The sequence below is a fragment of the Eubalaena glacialis genome, chromosome 4 (genome assembly GCF_028564815.1).
Source record: "Eubalaena glacialis isolate mEubGla1 chromosome 4, mEubGla1.1.hap2.+ XY, whole genome shotgun sequence".
Classification (NCBI taxonomy): Eukaryota; Metazoa; Chordata; class Mammalia; order Artiodactyla; family Balaenidae; genus Eubalaena; species Eubalaena glacialis.
This window is the reverse complement of record NC_083719.1, coordinates 110,566,474-110,584,290: the sequence shown is the minus strand read 5'-3', so window position 1 is coordinate 110,584,290 and position 17,817 is coordinate 110,566,474. Positions and strand designations below refer to the sequence as shown.

At 48.9% G+C, this 17,817-nt stretch overlaps 1 protein-coding gene across 1 annotated transcript in view; it reads right to left on the bottom strand.

The window, feature by feature from the left end:
- SLC22A4 (solute carrier family 22 member 4) overlaps positions 1–7,490 on the bottom strand; it is a 48,783-nt gene extending 41,293 nt beyond the window's left edge. Inside the window, exon 1 of the mRNA XM_061188145.1 lies at positions 6,761–7,490. Coding sequence (XP_061044128.1) covers positions 6,761–7,153 — 393 coding nt within the window. The 5' untranslated portion in view covers positions 7,154–7,490. The remainder of the gene's footprint in view (positions 1–6,760) is intronic.
- Positions 7,491–17,817: the final 10,327 nt, after the last annotated feature.

The following is a 17,817-nucleotide window of genomic DNA, read 5'->3' as shown; positions in this document are numbered from 1 at the left end:
TGGGACGTTGTCATCATACCTTCTTTTACTTTTTTTTATTGCTTTTTAAAAAATAAATTTATTTATTTATTTTTGGCTGTGTTGAGTCTTTGTTGCCGTGCGCCTGCTTTCTCTAGTTGCGGTGCGTGGGCTTCTCATTGCAGGGGCTTCTCTTGTTGCAGAGCATGGGCTCTAGGCATGTGGGCTTCAGTAGTTGTGGCTCACGGGCTCTAGAGCGCAGGCTCAGTAGTTGTGGTGCATGGGCTTAGTTGCTCCGCGGCATGTGGGATCTTCCCGGACCAGGGCTTGAACCCATGTCCCCTGCATTGGCAGGTGGATTCTTAACCACTGCACCACCACGGAAGCCCCTCTTTTACTTTTTAAAGCATGAATTCCTTTAGTTCTTTGAACATATTTATAATGGCTGCTTTGAAGTTTTTGTTAGATCTGACATCTAAGCCCTTTCAGGCATTTTCTATTTCCTGCTTTTTTCCCCTGAGTTTGGGTCATACTTTCCTGTTTCTTTGCATGTATTGTAATTTTTGGTTAAAAACTGGACATTTCAGGAAATATATTGTGGAAACTCTGAGCATTGAACAGCCCCCCCAACCCTGGGGGTGCTTGTCTTTGTTTGTTTATTTGTTTAATGACTTGGCTGGACGCTTAGTGAAGACTATTTCCCCTACAGTGTGAAGCCTCTGTTGTTGCTCCTCAGAGGGCACAGCCTTGGGCATGTACACAGTCACCCTGGGATGACAATGGTTTTAGCAGGGCTCTTTTTGACTGTCTCTTTCCCCAGTTTTTCTATTAAGCTGTTTGCCTCTGCTGATATCACACTTAGCTGTTAGGCTCCACCAATAACTGGCTCATTCCTTTATTGTTTTCAACAATGCCCTGGGGCACAAATCATTCCATAGCCTAGTTCAATTAAATTCAAGCCCTTTTGAAGGAGTAGTTTTGAGGCAAGTCTTTGAGGTTTGTCCTGACTGCTCTGAGCTGTCTCTTTTTCTGGTTCTCTCTGGTAATCTAGTTGCCCTATGGGTTAGCTTGTTGCTCAAATGGAGCTACCAGTCTCCTCTTAATTGTTTACTACCACAGTCTCCATTGTTTTAAAGAGCACTCTTAGGCTTCAACTTCTGCACATCTTGTTTCAAATGAAGTTATTTCCTGTGGGGACAGCTTCAGAGCTCTCTGTTGTTATGGACTACTTTTCCCCTGGGGAAAATCTCTGAGCCCCTGCTCCAGGACTGGGGGGAAGGGAAAGTGCCCTCAGAATGACACCCCCTGCCTTATGAGTTAGAGGCTGGTTGGAGTTGGTAGCATCCCTCTTTTTGGCTTGCCTCTCCTGGCATGGAATCTCCACTCTACAATAAGCTGGGACAAGGGCAACCAGGGCCTCAATATTCTCAGCCTGTGAAACCTGGAGTAGAGGCGCCACTATATGAATATGGTCTGAGTGGAGGATGGGATCCCCCAGTCTCCTGGCTGCACTCACCAGGAATTAGCCTCTGCAACTTGGAGCTCAGGAGATGGAGGGAGGCTAAATCCTAAAATGTTCTCAGTATCTTTTTTTCTTTATATTAGAGGTAAAGAAAAAGCACCCATAGGTGGAGAGGCCTCAGTTCTGTGGTCATCAGAGGTGGAGCCAAAGCAGAAGACCAAGGTAGTTTAAATGGGATGGTGGGGATGGGAATGGAGGGGCCTGAGGGAAGAAGGGGCACTCAGGGACCTGGCTCTCCCACTTGCATCCCGACATTAGATCCAACACAGCTCTACCAGGCTCCACTCTGGGAATGAGAGCAAATAGGATGGGGTCTGTGCCAGCCACGTAGCACCAAGGGGCAACTCTGGAAGGTGCCACTATGAACCTGCCTTCCAGTCCTGCAAACACAGAGCAGGAGCCACCAGCCTTGGACTGTCTGTGCCAGTTGCTAGGGCATGTGAGTCAGCCAAGCCTTTCCCCAGAGCCTCCATTCTCTCTGCTTCAAATGGGGATCCCTGCCTTTTTTTTTTTTCTTTTTTTTGGACTCTACAGACATGCTTAAAACTATACCAAGGCTTCAGATGACAAGGCAGGCCTGCGTTAGCCTTGAATATAAATCGAATATAGCCTGTCACAAAGAAGAAATAACAGTCCCTTCAGAAGCCCGAGGCACCTGCAGCTCTTCTGACCAGCTCTGCCAAGCCTTGTTTTTGTCAACGCACCACCCTACCTCTTGGACAAAGTGTGAGGGCTCTGCTGCCCACCAGGAGAGATGGACAAAGTCTGTTTGTCCAGAAACTTGGCAGGAGGTTCGGGTGAAGCAGCCTCGAAACAAAGGCACATTCTGAGATCCTGGTGGCATTTGTCAGAGGAATAGAGCTTAGAGGCAACAGGCAAACTGTTTGGCGTGAGGCAGCTGATAAACAAACAGATAAGCAAATTCAGGCCATAGCTAGGGAAAGCCCCTCAGTCTCCTTTATTTGTTCTCTTTCTGAAGCACTGACTGGAAATAAGTGTCTGTTGGTGCTGGCTGGAGGCAGAGGTCCCCACTTTATCCCCTTTGGAATCTGCCAGAGGGCAGGTCTGGGCTGTGAACTTGGTTAATATTCAGGCTGTCCCAACAGCAAAGTTGCCAGTCTCACACTAGCCAGCAGTATTCCAGGGCAGCCTGCAGGCCTGATGGAAAGATAACAGCCTAAACTCTTCACCTTTGGCAGAGCCCACCCAGGCCCCAAAAGAGGTACATCCCTATGAGCTGCCACATGGAGTCCTATGTAGTTGTCAGTCAGATGCCAGGCTCGGTCTGTCTCATTGTTCCCGCCTTCGCTGCTCCTAGTGCCCCCCATAAGCACCCTGTTAGCAGAGGATAAGGCTCCCTTGTTCCTATATCATACCTTTGGGCTGTGGGTGGAGAATCAGTGTGTCCTATTCTGTCCAAGCCCTGACCCCAGGTCCCAAGAAAGACATCACAAGGCTAGTGCCTCCAGAGGCCCAGGCCCTTTGTTGGACGTTCTATCATGGTGAAGGGCATAGCTGCCCGCAGCTCCACCCATGATTTCCTAGAGGAAGGAAACTACCTTATAGACCTATACACACAGGCAGACGCATCCACACAGTTCCCAACTCAGACACCAGGTTCCCACCTCCTGGCATTCTCTAAAAGGCATTTCCACAGCAGAACATGCCATCCTTGGGCCCCTGGCTGACCCGTCTTCCCTGTGAAAGGGTCAGGGGGTTGGCTCAGGTGGGCTTCTCTATCCCAGAGGGTATGCCCATCAGGAGATCCCTTCAGAGGTATAAAGCAGAGACAATCTGAGGGTGGTCCCTCTACCTGTATGGTGCCAGAGAGATGCAGAGAACTTACTCAGGGCCCCTGGGCTTGATCTTGTTGGGAAGCTGAGGCCATTTCTCCCCCTGGCACAGCAGATTCAGACCTGTGTCCTATTCTCTGGGCCCTAGAATTCCACCTTGGGAAAGGGGCTCTGCCTCCAGCAAGTCTCATCACCCATTATACTGGCTGCAACCTGGACCTTAGAACAGCTCCCACAATGCCCATCGTGCCCAGCCAGAGGTGATGAGGTCTTGCCCTTCCCACTCCTCATCCACCCATCTATGATGCCCATTTTGCTGGTGCTATGGGATATAGCATGGCACATGATCTCATCAAATCCTCCCAACAACTCGGATAAGCTGGACATTCTTATGATTCTCATTTTTAACAACTGTAATAAAATTCACACAACATTAAATATACCATCTTAACGATTTTTAAGTGTACAGTTCAGTAGAGTTAAATATATTAACATTATCGTGCAACCAATCTCCAGAACTCTTCATCTTGCAAAATGAAACTCTATATCTATTAAATAACTCCCCATTTCCCTCTGCTCCCAGCCCTTGGCAACTACCATTCTACTTTCTGTTTCTATGAGTTTGACTACTCTTCATATCTCATATAAGTGAAATCATACAGTTTGTCCTTTTGTGTCTGGCTTATTTCACCTGGCATAATGTTCTCAAGTTTCATTCATGTTGTAGCATTGTGTCAGCATTTCCTTCCTTTTTAAGGCTGAATACTATTCCACTGTATGTATATACCACATTTTATTTATCCATTCATCTGTTGCTGGACATTTGAGTTGCTTTTACCTCTTTGGCTATTGGAATAATACTGACATGAACATGGGTATACAAATATTTCAAGATCCTGCTTTCAATTCTTTTGAATATACACCCAGAAGTGATATTGCTGGATCATACAATAATTCTATTTTCAATTTATTGAGTCTGCCACACTGTTTTCTATAGTGGCTGCACCATTTTACATTTTGTGCATGAGGGTTCCAACTTCTCCACGTCCTTGTTTGTTATTTTTCTGTTTTGTTTTGTTTTTTGTTTTTGTTTTTAATAGCAGCCAACCTAATGGATGTGAGGTGACATCTCATTGTGGTTTTGATTTACATTTCCTTAATGATTAATGATGTTGAGCATCTTTTCATTTGCTTGTGTCCCCTTTTATAGATAAGGAAACTGAGGCATTGATTGAGCAGTGATGCAACCTGTTGAAGTCAGCCCAGTGCTTGGGGGTGGGGTCAGAATGGACCCACCTGTCTGACTCCAGAGCTCCTCCTTGTGCCACCACCTTTCTAGGAAGAACCACCCACCCTACTCACTTTCATGCTTCTCCCCTCCTTCCTCCCAACCACTAGTGCTCCTTTGCCTTTTATTTTACTCCCAGCACCCAAAAAGGAAGCAAGGAAGGGAAAGCCTGCTGAAAAAAGCAAATCGTGGTGCATGTGTGTGAGTGTGTGATGATGTGCATCCCCAGAGGTGTCCACAGGCCCTTGTGAGCAGGGTACAACAGGGATAGCTATGGACTTGTAAGCCAGCAGCCACCTACCCCTCACACCCTGAGGTGAACAAAACCAGTAAGGAAGGGGAAAGAGACAGGTCAACCCAGCTGTCAAGGAGGGCTGCAGCCAGTAGGGCCAGCTCCAGCTCAGGTGCTGACCACACTTCCAGGAACTGAGGTGGGGTGAGCTGGCCCCTACTTTTGGATCCCTCAGGATCAGGCTGTGGGCAGAGGGTGGGTAAGCACTAGGAGCCCCTGCTAGGGGATCAAAGCCAGAGAAGCACGGCCACTTCAGGGCCCAAGGTAGGCATGGAACCAATGCTGGGGGAATCCAGAGGTGCTCCATCGGCTGAGCCCACTTTCTACAGGTCTTATAGACTCAAGAGCCACCACTCCCAGCTGGCCACCAATCTCTTGCTAAAGCAACTCCCACAGCTTCCTCACTGGTCTTCTTGATTTTCATAGCAGCTTGAGACAGTTCTTTCTAAAAACACAAATTTGACCATGTTACCCCTTCCTTGGAACCGTTACTATTTCCTCACTGTCCTCAGAATACTCAACTCTTCAACATTCCTACAAGGCCCACTGTGGACAGCCCCTGTAGGCATTTCTAGCCTCACCTGCCATCCGTTGAACTCCAAGCCACCCTGATCTATGAAATCTCATTCCCAGAATCTTCCATGTTCTTTGCCTGGACAAGTCCTGCTCATATTTCCAGACTCAGTTCAAATTTATCATCCCTTCTTAGAGTAGTTCCTCACTCTGCTATCCCCACAGAGAGGGCCGTTTTTTTTGCCCCAGGTCATGCAACAAGCCAGTCAGTATTTGAATTCAGGTTCCAGAACCCTGTTATTAACCAGGTTTGATGTTAGCTCTCTCTAACACAGCCAGTGTCCCTGTGGGTATCTGAGCTTCAAAAGCAGACCCCACACCCCAGATGTGTATAGCCTGGTGTTCAGCACAAGGCCAGACATGGTGTCTAATTATTGCCACATTGTGCTGGGGAAGGGGATAAAAGACTAGCAGAGGCCATGGTCAGGTTTTCACGTAGAGCAGAGGATGGGCCAGAAACTGGGAATCCTACCTGCCTGATTAATAGCAGGAAACTAGTGTGTGAGGATACCCTCCTCAGAAGGAGATGTGCCCTGACGTAGCATCACCTGGCCCTTACCAGATGCAAAGCAGGAAATGCAGAGGACAAAGTACATGTGTATTCTGACTGCTGAAACTTAGAAATCCTGCCACCAAACCACTTAGGATGCTAAGCGGCTAATGGCATAAGCCGGAGCCTCTGTCCACCACTGGGCCCTATGCTCAGACGGTCTCTGTGAGTCTGGCCCTTCATGAGTGCCCTGGGGCCAGGGTTATGCCTCCTCTAGTTCCCTGTACTCCACCAGTATCAGGAGGCCTTCTGCTCCTTTTCAGAGAAACTGGAGGCTCAGGACAGGACCCAAGCCTTACCATAGTTGTATGGCAGAGCAGGAGACCCCGTGATGCTTCCAGAAGCCTGTGGCCAGGGAACAGACCACACCTGCCCATGCCCTGCCCAGCAGCAAGACTCTTCTTTGTGTCTACAGGTGGCTCAGCAGCATCCCCCACACCCCCTCCTCATGCCTACGGCAGGAACTTGACTCAGGCTGTCCATCTGGGGAGCCTGGGGTTGGTGGTATCTAGGCTCTTGGGAAACAACTTCATCTTTTGTGAAACTGCCAGAGGAAAAGGCAGTTGACAACTGCTTCCCTTCTCCCTTCTTCATCCCCTCCCTAGGAGACAAACCGATGGGGAATGAGCCTGAGTCCTGCTCTCTTGGGCTGCACACCTGTGTTGGAAGTATAACCCAGGTGACTGCTGGCCAGGTTTGATGAGGAGTGGGGGACGCTGACCCAGGCACTGCCAGGGTGTCTCGAGGGGGACTGATGCAGATACTGGGTCGCTCACATACCCACCTCGGTCACGATGGTGGACAGGTAGATGTCCTGGTTGAACTCCCAGCCATCCAGGCAGCCCTCTTGCTCCAGCTGCTCCAGGTCCACGTCACGCCCCGGCTCCAGCCCGAGCTCCGAGAAGTTGACGATCGTCGCGAGCCGGTAGCGGCGGCAGCTGTGAGGCACCTCGCGGCCGTCCCGCAGCTGCAGCGGGAGGCTGTGGTTGCGCCACACGCTGCTCAGGTTCGCTGTGTCCGGCACCCGACAGTGGTGCTCCGGGGTCCCCGCCAGGAACACGACTGACATGCCGTTGAAGCCGTTGGGGATGATGCTGGCGCTGAGCAGGAAGAAGATGAGGCGCTGGAAAGGGCCCCACTCGCCCAGGAAGGCGGTCACCTCGTCGTAGTCCTGCATGCTCCCCGCCGCTGCTCTGCAGCTGGCAACGAGGGATGATAAGAGCGTTCCCCGGACAGTGTCGCGCGGGGGAGGGCGTTCCCCGGGGGCCTCAGAACGTTCTCGCGGGCCAGGCCGGCTGAGGGAAAGCGAGGCGCGCGGCCGGCACCGTTCCCAGGAAACGGGCTGCGGACCTTGGAAGGTTCCTGGGAGCTGGACGCAAAGCTGGAAGCCACGGTAGAAACTCGGGACCACACCCCGATCCCGGTTGGGGCGGGGCAGGGCGAGGCAGCGGGCTGGCTGGGGTGGGGCTCCGGGGCGGCTCCGCCCGTGCTCCGCTCCCCGCCCCCGGCGACCCCGCCAGACACCCCGGGGAGGCTAGGAGGCCAGCGGTGCCGCCTCCGTACGGAAAAGGGGCCCAGTTCCCGCGCCGCATCCCCGGCCCCCGCGCCCCCTAGGTGCTGAGCGCCCAGCCCCGCGCTGCCGGGTAGGGTCTCACGGGCGAGCGGGCGAATGGGAAGAGTCGAGGCCGCAGAGCAAGGTCTTTGAGAGGTCGGCCCTCGGCCCTCTCTGTCGGCGTCGCCACAGGCCTCGTCCCGGGCAGGGGTCTCTCCTCTCACGCTTCCAGCCCGAAGGGGGCCTCGGGCGGGGCGCTGATGGGCGAGTGCGTGGGGCCGAGGCTCTGCGGGCGCAGGGGCGACAGGAGCGCGCCCTCTCCTCTGGCCCGCCGCAGCGCAAATGGCCGGCGCCCGCCCACCCGGCGCTCACTAACGCCCAAGCTGGATTCAGTCACCTGCCGGCGGCTTCGGGACAGCCCGGAGCCTCGCCTTGAAAAGGGGGAAGCAGGGATGATCAAGATCGCTGTGCGTCAGAGACAAGCTCGGACTGAGGGGAGGTGGGGAGCAAGGACTACCGGGTCGTCCCAGGATCCTGTTGGGGCCTCTGGAGAACATACTACGCGGAGCTTGGTCCTTTGTGAGAGCACGGTAATGGAGGCCCAGCTGTCACCACTCCTGGGCTCTGATTTTGGTCCCCTGGGGCTCTTCATCGAGGCTGGCTGCCAGAGTCTTCTTGGACTGGAGCCCTCAAGTTTCCAGAAGGGACAGCCCATGGTCCGGTAACAGAGGGAAGGAGGAAGGGAGGAGGAGTTTGCCGCCCAGTTCTGGCAGGGTAACCAGAGCAGGGACCAGTCTGCTCGTGTCCAGGCTTAAGGCCCCTCTGCTGTTGTGTGAGCTAGCCTGGGCCTGCAGTGGGAGTCCTGGGGTTCCTGAGGCAGATGTGATTGACAGGCTGAAGGGCCCAACTCTTTGGAGATTTTGTACAAGTGTGTTTGCTTCTCCAGGCCCTGGTTAAGAGGTGGGAGACGTTTCTGCCTCATTTTTTGTAGCCTCCAGTCTACAGGGAGAGGGGCTTCCTACCCCCTTGGAACCTCAGTTTCCTTATGTGTAATAAGACCATATGTCTAGATGTGCCAGGACAGCTCTGATTTATGCCTATTAGTCCAGTAGAATTGTTAATAGTGTTTCCCTTTCCTTTCAAAAGAATCCTTCTTTGAACAATATTTCCTGTGGTCATTGTCTTACTTAGCTTAGATTTCAGCCTCCCCTGTCCCCCAATAAAAAATCAAAGCCCGAGATAAGAATTTATGTGGAGATCATTTATTTATAGTAGTGATCCCAAGGAAAGGAGTGAAGGACTAGGGAGAGTGAACAGGGAAGGAGGTAAGGCTGACACAAGACTGTGTAATTGAGCTGGTCATTGGTACTGACCAGGATCAGTGACAGTGATGTGCTGTGACATTAGAGCTTGAGACCAAAGGAAAAAATTAGTAATAACTGATCGTATCTTAAAATTTTGATGTTTTGTTCATCATGGATTTTTATATTGGTTTTGATTTTTAAAAATACTATGTTAAAATATTATTTATCTTGATTATTGAATTTCTTGGCACCCCCTTAAATTTTGCACCTGAGGCAAGTGCCTCACTCTTTTCACTTGCCTTAGCTTTTTCCCAACCCTAATTGCTGTGGGTAATTGGGATTTGATCCAGCTGGGACCTTCTAAAGAGCGTTAGAGAATGAAGAGGCATTTGTTTACTAGTTCTGGCTCCACTGGTCGACTCCCCTGCACTTTCAAGGTGTACATGTGTGAGAGCCAGCAGGTACCACTTCACAAAACTGTTTGCCATAGCCCATGAGTATATGTAAGTCCATACCTTGAACCACTTCGCCTGCCATACAAAATGAATGCCCAAGTACACTGCTTATAGCTGGACCATTGGGAGGATTTCCCTTCACCATTGTCCTTTAGGGCCACTCCTAAGTGGGGCTATGTTGCAGTAAACAATCCATTTTTTGGCTGATAGCACCTGTGAGACAGGGCTGAGTATTTTTTTCCCTCTATCAGTTGATTATAGAGAAACACCCCCATAAGACCATAGGTTTGAGTTGAGGGAGAAGTGTTGGTATAGCTGAGGTGTAGGTGTCATGGAGTCTGAGCCTTCTGTTCATTAACTAACCTGAACTGTATGGACCTGCTCAATCCTGATCCTGACTCTACCATTTCTCTTATATGATGGATTGCTTATGTGCTTGCTTAATCTTATGACTGGATAGAATTTGACAATACCTAGCTCTTACTGGATATTTCTAGTTGCATAGACCCTTGATGTCCCATTGTCAGGTATAGCCAAATAGCTGCTTTTCAAAAGGCCAATAGCTCCCTGCTACAGAAGGCATGACCTTGCTCTGGCACCCTAGAGATCTTACTGAAACTCTTTTATTATGGCTTATCAGAGACTCTACCCAGCATCCTTATCACCATGAACATCTCTAGCAGCATTGATTCTGCTGGGTCATGTGGACCAAATGGCAGGGAACCTTGTACTATTGTTAGACACATGGTAGAGCTCTCTCTTGCTCTGGGCTTCACTCAAAGGTGGGAGCCTTCCAAGGCACCCATTAAATGGGTTAGAGTAGTATTCTCACCAAGCACTATGTCTTTTTATTAGTGGTAGAGGGTACAGGGTACAACAACTTGCCTTTACCTTACAGAGGATGGCCTGGCATGCTTCAGACTACTGGATCCCTAATAACTTCACCAATTGGCTTCAAAATCATATGGAATGAAAGAAGTGGGTGAGGATATAGATGAAATCAGATTGACCATAATATTGGTCCTAGGGGTTCATTTTACTACTTTGTCAACTTTTATATACATTTAACTCACTCTGGAACAAAAAGGTAAAAAAACCTTCACCAGCATGGAAGGCCCTCAATCATACTTTTTATCTCCCATCTTCTGGTATGAATGTGTCTTACTAGGACATCTGCTCACTAGGTTATGATATATTAGCATTATGTCATCAGTACAGTGGACCATCATGATGTTCTATGGACTATCAAGACAAAGTCACTAAATACTATATTGTGACAGAGAGCCGGAGAATTAACATAACCTAAGGGCAAGACAGTGGTATGTACTGCTATTCATCCCACATAAAAACAAACAGCTTTTGATCCTCCATACTGAAGGGTATAAAGAAGAAAACCTTTGATGTTGGTGCTAATCTCTGTAATTCCTCCAAGGAGGTGGTTTTACTTCTGATATAATAAATTGGTCAAAAATGTGGGTGTGTTAGAGGCTTCTGTTTGGTCCTTCCTACCATAATTGCTCTTATTTAATAGGACAGGGAGTAAATGTTAGAGTCTTGCCAGCTGCTAAGTGTATCTCTCCTAGTTATGCACTTAGGGACCAGGGAACTACTAAAGATCCAGTGTGGATCTTTAAGTCCATTAGACTTGCTTGCAGGAGAACTCCATTTACCACCTGGCTTTCATGAGCCCCCAGTATAACTGGGGGACCCTAATGGTGCTTCCTGTCCGTTGGTATCAGGGCCAGCTCATACTCTGTATCCAACAGCTCTTGACAGCTCTGGGTCTTTCCCTTTCCTCAGGCCAGAGTTACTGGGGTTAAAGGCCACTGCTATGGACTGAATTGCACCCCCCCCCCCAAATTAATATGTTAAAGCCCTAACCTCCAGTGTGGAAGTATGGTTGGAGATGGAGCCTTTCGGAAATAATTAGGTTTAGATAAGATCATGAGGGTGGGGTTTTCATGATGGGATAGTGCCCTTATGGGAAGGGGCACTAGAGAGATATCTACAAGCCAGGAAAAAGACTCTCACCAGGAACTGAATTGGCCAGCACTTGATCTTGGACTTTCCAGCCTCCAGAATTGTGAGAAATAAATTTCTATTGTTTAAGCCACCCAGTCTGTGGTATTTTGTTATAGCAGCCTGAGTAGTCTGAGATAGCCACAGATCCCTTACAGGGAAAGATTGGGGAAGTAATTATCATAAATACTTTTAGCAGTATAGGAGGGTTCTTCCTTAAAGAGACTTGGCCTCCTTTTCAATTAATAGGCTCTGAGCTCATGAACTGGCCTGGATCTGGGAAATTTATGAGGAAATACTATTTTCCATTGTAGCAGTTGTCATCAGCCTTCTGATCACTAGCTCTTACTTTTGGGGGTGAGGTTGTTATACAAGTCAAGTAATAGTCATCTGCCCATTTATTTAACTCCTAGGAAAAGCATGGTGTATTAGCCATCACCACAGATCCCATGGGTTGAAGCCCTCTGGTTGTCCCTTTGGTCTGTAATTACATCCACCCTGCCTCTGTTGTTTAAGTGTCACCATCCAGCCTCTGCTATTCTAGAATCCTACCATCCCCACTAACATTAGAGATCCGCACCTGTGCATTTTGTATTGCCTTAGTGAAGAGAGTGTCTGATGAACTTGGCTTGGGAATATAATCTGGTGATAGGTTCTCTGGTCTTGCATGTTAAAAACAATCTAACATTCTCACTCCCCTGGGCCTTCTGACTCCTTTGATACTGTCAAGAAAGTTCTGGCATTTCCACCTCATTTCCATAGGCCATAATTGTATCCAAGTACTGAAGAGCCATCTCAGAAGCATATGAAGATGGTTTTATGTATCCTTGCTTGGATGTTAAACCCAGCGTAATGAGAGAATGCTTCCAGGTTAATAAATTCCCACATATGTTACCCCTGTTCCTACCAGAACATAGGTCCTGTCATTTTTTCAATATATATGCTATTTTCTTGTGGATCAGGGACTGTATTTCCCCGCTTAGGCTATGCTGAAACCTAACTCTAGTATAGAGACCATGAGGGGAGGTAAGGAGGATCCGGAGGAGGATAGGCGTCACCTCTGGAGCCGCTTGCCTTAGGAGGAGTCTTGGCAGGGATTCCAGGCAAGGAGAGGCTACTCTCCTGTAGTATGGGGAAGAGAGCTGCTGCTGCTGGCCTTGAAGGTTTAGGGGAATCCAGGAATTAAAAATTCTCAATTAACTGACCCAAATGTCCCTGTTCCATGTTCCAGGGTTCTGTGTATTTTGTATCAGGGCCATGACTTTGTCATAGACCTAACAAAGCTATGCATGCAGCCTTTTGTTGTGGCTCTCCTACCCTTATAGTTAAATCAATTAAATAAGCCCTGGGTTTGATTTCCAACACAGTCTGTCCTGTGGCTGCAGGAGATAAAGGTCTCTTTAAAAGCTTCTATGGAGGCCTCCTGGCTTTCACAGTGTACCTTGAGTTTAGAGTTGGCTGACCTGGGACTATCATTTTCTTTTTTCAAGGCTGCTAAAGCACTTAGCAAAAGCCAGTCAAGGCCATCATCCTTATAATCACCATTGTCCTCATATGTTCTATGTGCCATAACCAGGGTTTCTCAATCTTGGCACTATTGAAATTCTGAGCTAGATTATTCTTTCTTGTGAGGGGCTGTCCTGTGTATTTTAGGATGTTTAGCAGCATCTCTGGCCTCTACCTATTAGATGCCATAGTACACTCTCCTAGTGGTACCAGACATTTAGCAGTGTCTCCAGACATTGCTAAATGTCCCCTGGGAGATAAAATAGCCCCTGATTAAAAAGCACTGACACAAGCCAATGCTTCACTTTCCCCTTGCATCTCTTTCTAATTTCTAATCATAGGAGTTCTGGTAAATGATGCTACTGCATGTTGGTATTATTACCATCCTACTTACTAACAGTAATGGGGTCCTTATCTCTGTTTGAAAGGGGACTGTTCCAGTTCTAGAATCCCTTCCTTGCAAGTCTGCCTTCTAGACTGCCTTCTATTTGGGAATGACTCTAAGGGAACAGGACTAAGGGATGATGGAGAGTAAAACAGAGAAGAAGAAAAGCAAGTACAAAGGTACAGAGTAGGGTTGTTTACAGCTGTGGGGACCTGGGGGAATGTGTCTCAGAAATGTCTAAGATTCAGAAGTAGGCAACATTTATCCATAGGTTCCCGCCCTTCTTTGGTTCAGGTGTGGGTGTTAACCCCCCAGTACTTCCAGATTGCACACCCATGCATGTTGAGCAGGTTTCTATATGTGTTCCATGCCTCAGCTTCTGAGGAGTCCAGGAGAGAAAGTGAGAAGTAAGCAGCACAGCTGAGATTGGGATACCCCAGAGAAGCTGGTTGCTATATCAGTGGCTGGTTGCTATAAACAGTGTGCCTGGAATATCTGAAGTTGTGAGCTTGAGGTGTCCTATGTGGTCATCCTACTTATATATGACTACGGAGGATGCAGCCTGTGCTGCCCTTCACTGGGTGCTGCCCAGGAACATGAGAAGGCTAGACCCTGGCAGCCTCATTTATAGGTTCAAACCCTGCCTCTGCTCCTTCTGACCAAAAGGGCCTGGAGTCAACTATGTGGGGCGGGTGGATCCATGGGCCACCCCCTGGCACCCAGGCAATCTGCTCCAACCCAGACACCTGCCATGTGAACACTAAACCAGTGGTTGGGAAAGGCAGATGGATGAGATTGGAAAGGTTGGCAGAGGATAGACCATACTTGACCTAAAAAATTCTTAATTAAAAAAATTTAATTAATTAATTTTTATTGAAGTGTAGTTGATTTACAATATTGTGTTAGTTTCAGGTGTACAGCACGGTGATCCAGATATATGTATCTCTATATCTCCATATATATATATATATATACTATATATTTTTAGATTTATATTTTAAAATATATATGTATTTCAGTTATATATATATATTTTTTCAGATTCTTTTCCCTTGTAGGTTATTACAAAATATTGAGTATAGTTCCATGTGCTGTACAAACCTAAGTGGAGTCACAGTAGGACAGTCAGTTTAAGATTGAGCCTGTAGGGGAAGAACCATCCCTTGGCTGGGCCTCTGAGCTCTATCCTCCCAGACCAATTCCAGTGGGACTGGGTGAGACTACCAAAAGAGGGCGGGGGCAGTTTGGAAGGGATCTACTATTAGGCATTGCAAACAACCCAAGGCACTCTTGAGAATGAGCATTTGGAGAAGAAAGGAGAAGCTGGGCCAGAAGCTTGAGGAGGCTGGTGCCTCAGGGATAGGCAGGGGAGTGGACAGGAACACAGACTGAGAAGGCACTGCATGAAGTAGGAGGGGGAGGTGGTGAGGAGTCAGAACAGCCCATTTAGCTCAGGGATCCGAACCTGACCCCAGGCCCAAGTCAGGCAGGTGTGGGGGTGGGTTCGTGCAAGCCAGAGTTTATGAACAGGTGCTATGGGCACCAGCCTTGTCTACACCCAGACCCAAAGCTTCAGGGGTCACCTGGACTCAGCTCATCTTCCACTGTTCCATGCTCCATGGAGGAGCCTGGCCCTATGTGAAGAGCTGGTGCATCTGAGCTGCACTCTGGGCTGTCTAGGGACCTTGACAAGCAGAGGTAAGTCAGCACCCTTCAGAAGTGGCCTGGCAAGAGTCACCAGGCCATTGGTAGGACAGGCAATGTTCTCTAGGGAAGATGCATACTTGCGATTGCCCTGGGTGTTCTTGCCATGGAGATAGCTAACCAGCGTGTGACCTGGGCAAGTTTCTCAACCTTTCTAAGCTCATCCATGAAGTGAGGATAATAACTGTACTTCCTTTCAGGTTTATGTGAAGATGAAAGAAGAGTAATATCAGTTCACTAAGGACTTGAAGATGAAGACCTGGGACGTATTAGCTCCTGTGATATTTCTTACCCAATTTGCATCCTCTGAGACTTCCTCTGAGTCTGTAACTGTGCTCTGGCTTCCCATGAAATGTGCCTTTAGGCCAAGAATACCCTGGAGAGAAGCCAAGTGTCCTTCCACTGCTGCCTATATTGGTAAAGGAGCTGGTGTATGGTGTGGTGCTTCAGCCTCTGAGCTTCGCTAACCCAGTCAGACTGGGGAGACAGACCTGCTCACAGGGCTGGTCAGTCAGGTCTCTGAGCCCACATGGCTGAGGCCAACCCCAGACCCTGTAGGAACAGGTAAGGCCTCTGGCAGCCTGTCCTGGGATTTCTAGCCTCTGCCTTCAGCCACAGATGGTCCACATCAGACAGGAGCAAAGATAAAATTTGGTTTCCAAGTACAGTTTCCTACTTGTGGTAGAGGGGGCACAGAAGGACAGTCCTTGCTTATTAGAGACCCCTTTACTACCCTCATTTCTTTTTAGACTTCCACCTCTTTTCAGAGGTGCTAAGGACTATTTTGTGGGAAAATTTTGAACGTTATGTGAGAAAATGATAAACCAGGAAATTACCCAGAGTTGTAGGAAGCAAATCAGGGGTTAGCGTGGGGACTAAAGTCAAGAAGCTGTTACCCTGGGTAAGAATGAGCCCCAGGATGGAGCTGCAGTGCAGATAAGCTGGGCAGGGAGACCCACAGGTGGAGGAGGAGGCAGGGCACTCCCTGAGTGGTCAGCGGGACTCTCTGGGCCCATAGCCCAGGCTTCTGGGCATCACAGTGCAGGTCACAACACCCCTAACTCAGCTGTTCATGGGCCGTTACCCCAGGGCCAGGCTGCTGTGCCACCAAGAGGGTCTGAGTCCTTGGCCGGGAAGGGAGGGCTGGCTTGAAGCAGCATCTGGGTTTCTCCTGCCCTCACCCCTTTCCTTGGTTCTCAAGGTGGAAGGTGGGAGAATAAAACTTATCACACAGAGAACCAGAAAGAAGGACTCAGTTTTCATTTCTAGCTCCTTGGAGGGTCAAGGAAGCCTGTAAGAGTCTGGAAAAAGATCTTGAGGAAGCTGAATTTACAGATCAGCACAACTGCAATTATGGGGGCCTGAGGCAGGGCTGTCAGCAAATTTCAGCAGGGACTGCACCTCATGGGGCCTTGTGGGCTGGGTTCAGGAGTTTAGACTTTGTCCTAAGAGCAGTGGGGAGCCATGGAAGCTTTAATAGACAAGAGTGGCATAGTCAGATTTGCATTTTAAAAATCTTTCTTTGCCGTTGGGTGGAGAAAGGATTGAGGGGCCAGATGGGAGACAGGAAGGCCAGTCAGGAGGCTGTTACAGGGGCCAGGCAGGAGAATGTAGGGGCCTGAACTGGGGCTGGAGCTATGGAGGCAGAGGGAAGTGGGCTAGTTAGGGATTAGTCAGGGATGAATGCAGTCATGCCTACGAACTGGTCTCCTTGCTTCCACCTTTGCCCCTTACAGTCTATTCTCCATACAGCAGACACAGTCATCCTGGTTAAAACATAAAAGCCCAGGTCATGCCACTCCTCTGGCTTCTCCTCTCCGAGTAAAAGCCAAAGTCCTTCCTGAGGCTTACAAGGTCAACGTGGCCAGTCTTCCCACCCCCACGTCTCTCTGAGCTCATATACGTCTACTGGCACCTCACTTACACAACTCCAGACATTTCTTCACTGCTCTTAGAACAGGCAAGCACATGTCTCCTCCTCCCTGCCCCGTCCAGGGCCTCTATGTTCCCTGCTCCCTTGGCCTGAAATGCAGTTTGCCCAGATATCCACACAGATGCTCCCTCACTCCTTATTTTCTACTGTAATATCCTATTTATTTCCGTTAGGCACTGCTTATCATCTGTGCTTTTTAAATATGTTTGTTCAAAATGTCTCCTAGTATGTAGCACAATGCCTGGAACATAGTAGATTCTTAATAAATAATTAGTTGAATGAATGAGTTGAGGTTGAGGTTGAGGATGCAGAAGTGAGGCAATTGCCCTCTAGGCCTTACCTCCTCTTGAGGGTTTAGGCAGTATGCCAGCAGAAACTAGGAGAGCAAGGTGAGGAGGAAAGTGGTAAGAGGCAGGGACGCCCAAGGTATGTGTGTGTGAGAGAGAGGGTAGGTGCTGGCCCCAGGGCCCCTGCACCTCTCCGTGCCTGAACTGAGATCTGGGCAGGATGGTGGTAGGTCTGGGCCAGGCTCTGACCAAGGAGATAACAGGCTGTGTCAGAAGCACCAGGAAGGAATGGAAGGGGTAGGATGGAGGGCATGTGGATGGGAACTACTACTGATTTTGCCTGGGGATGGGCCGGCCAAGGCTTTGCTCTAGGGGAGGGGACAGTGGAGCTGGGCCTTAAAAAGTGAGTAGGAGTTTGCTGAATGAAGAAGAAAGAATAAAGGCATTTCGAGCTTGAGAAAAGGTCTGAAGGTATGAAAAGCCAGGATTGCTCAAAGAATGGTGAACAGTCTGGTGTAGCAGAGGAAGTAAGAACGCACAGTCGGTCAGCAACCCGCAGTCCAAGAGGTCTTAAATGGTAGGCCTACAATTGATCGGTCAGGGGCTCTATCCTGAGGGCCTTGGGGCCATGTTGGCCAGGGGAGGGGGTCCATGAAGCAAGGGAATAAGAGAATTCTCCAGCTGTCCTGAAATGGA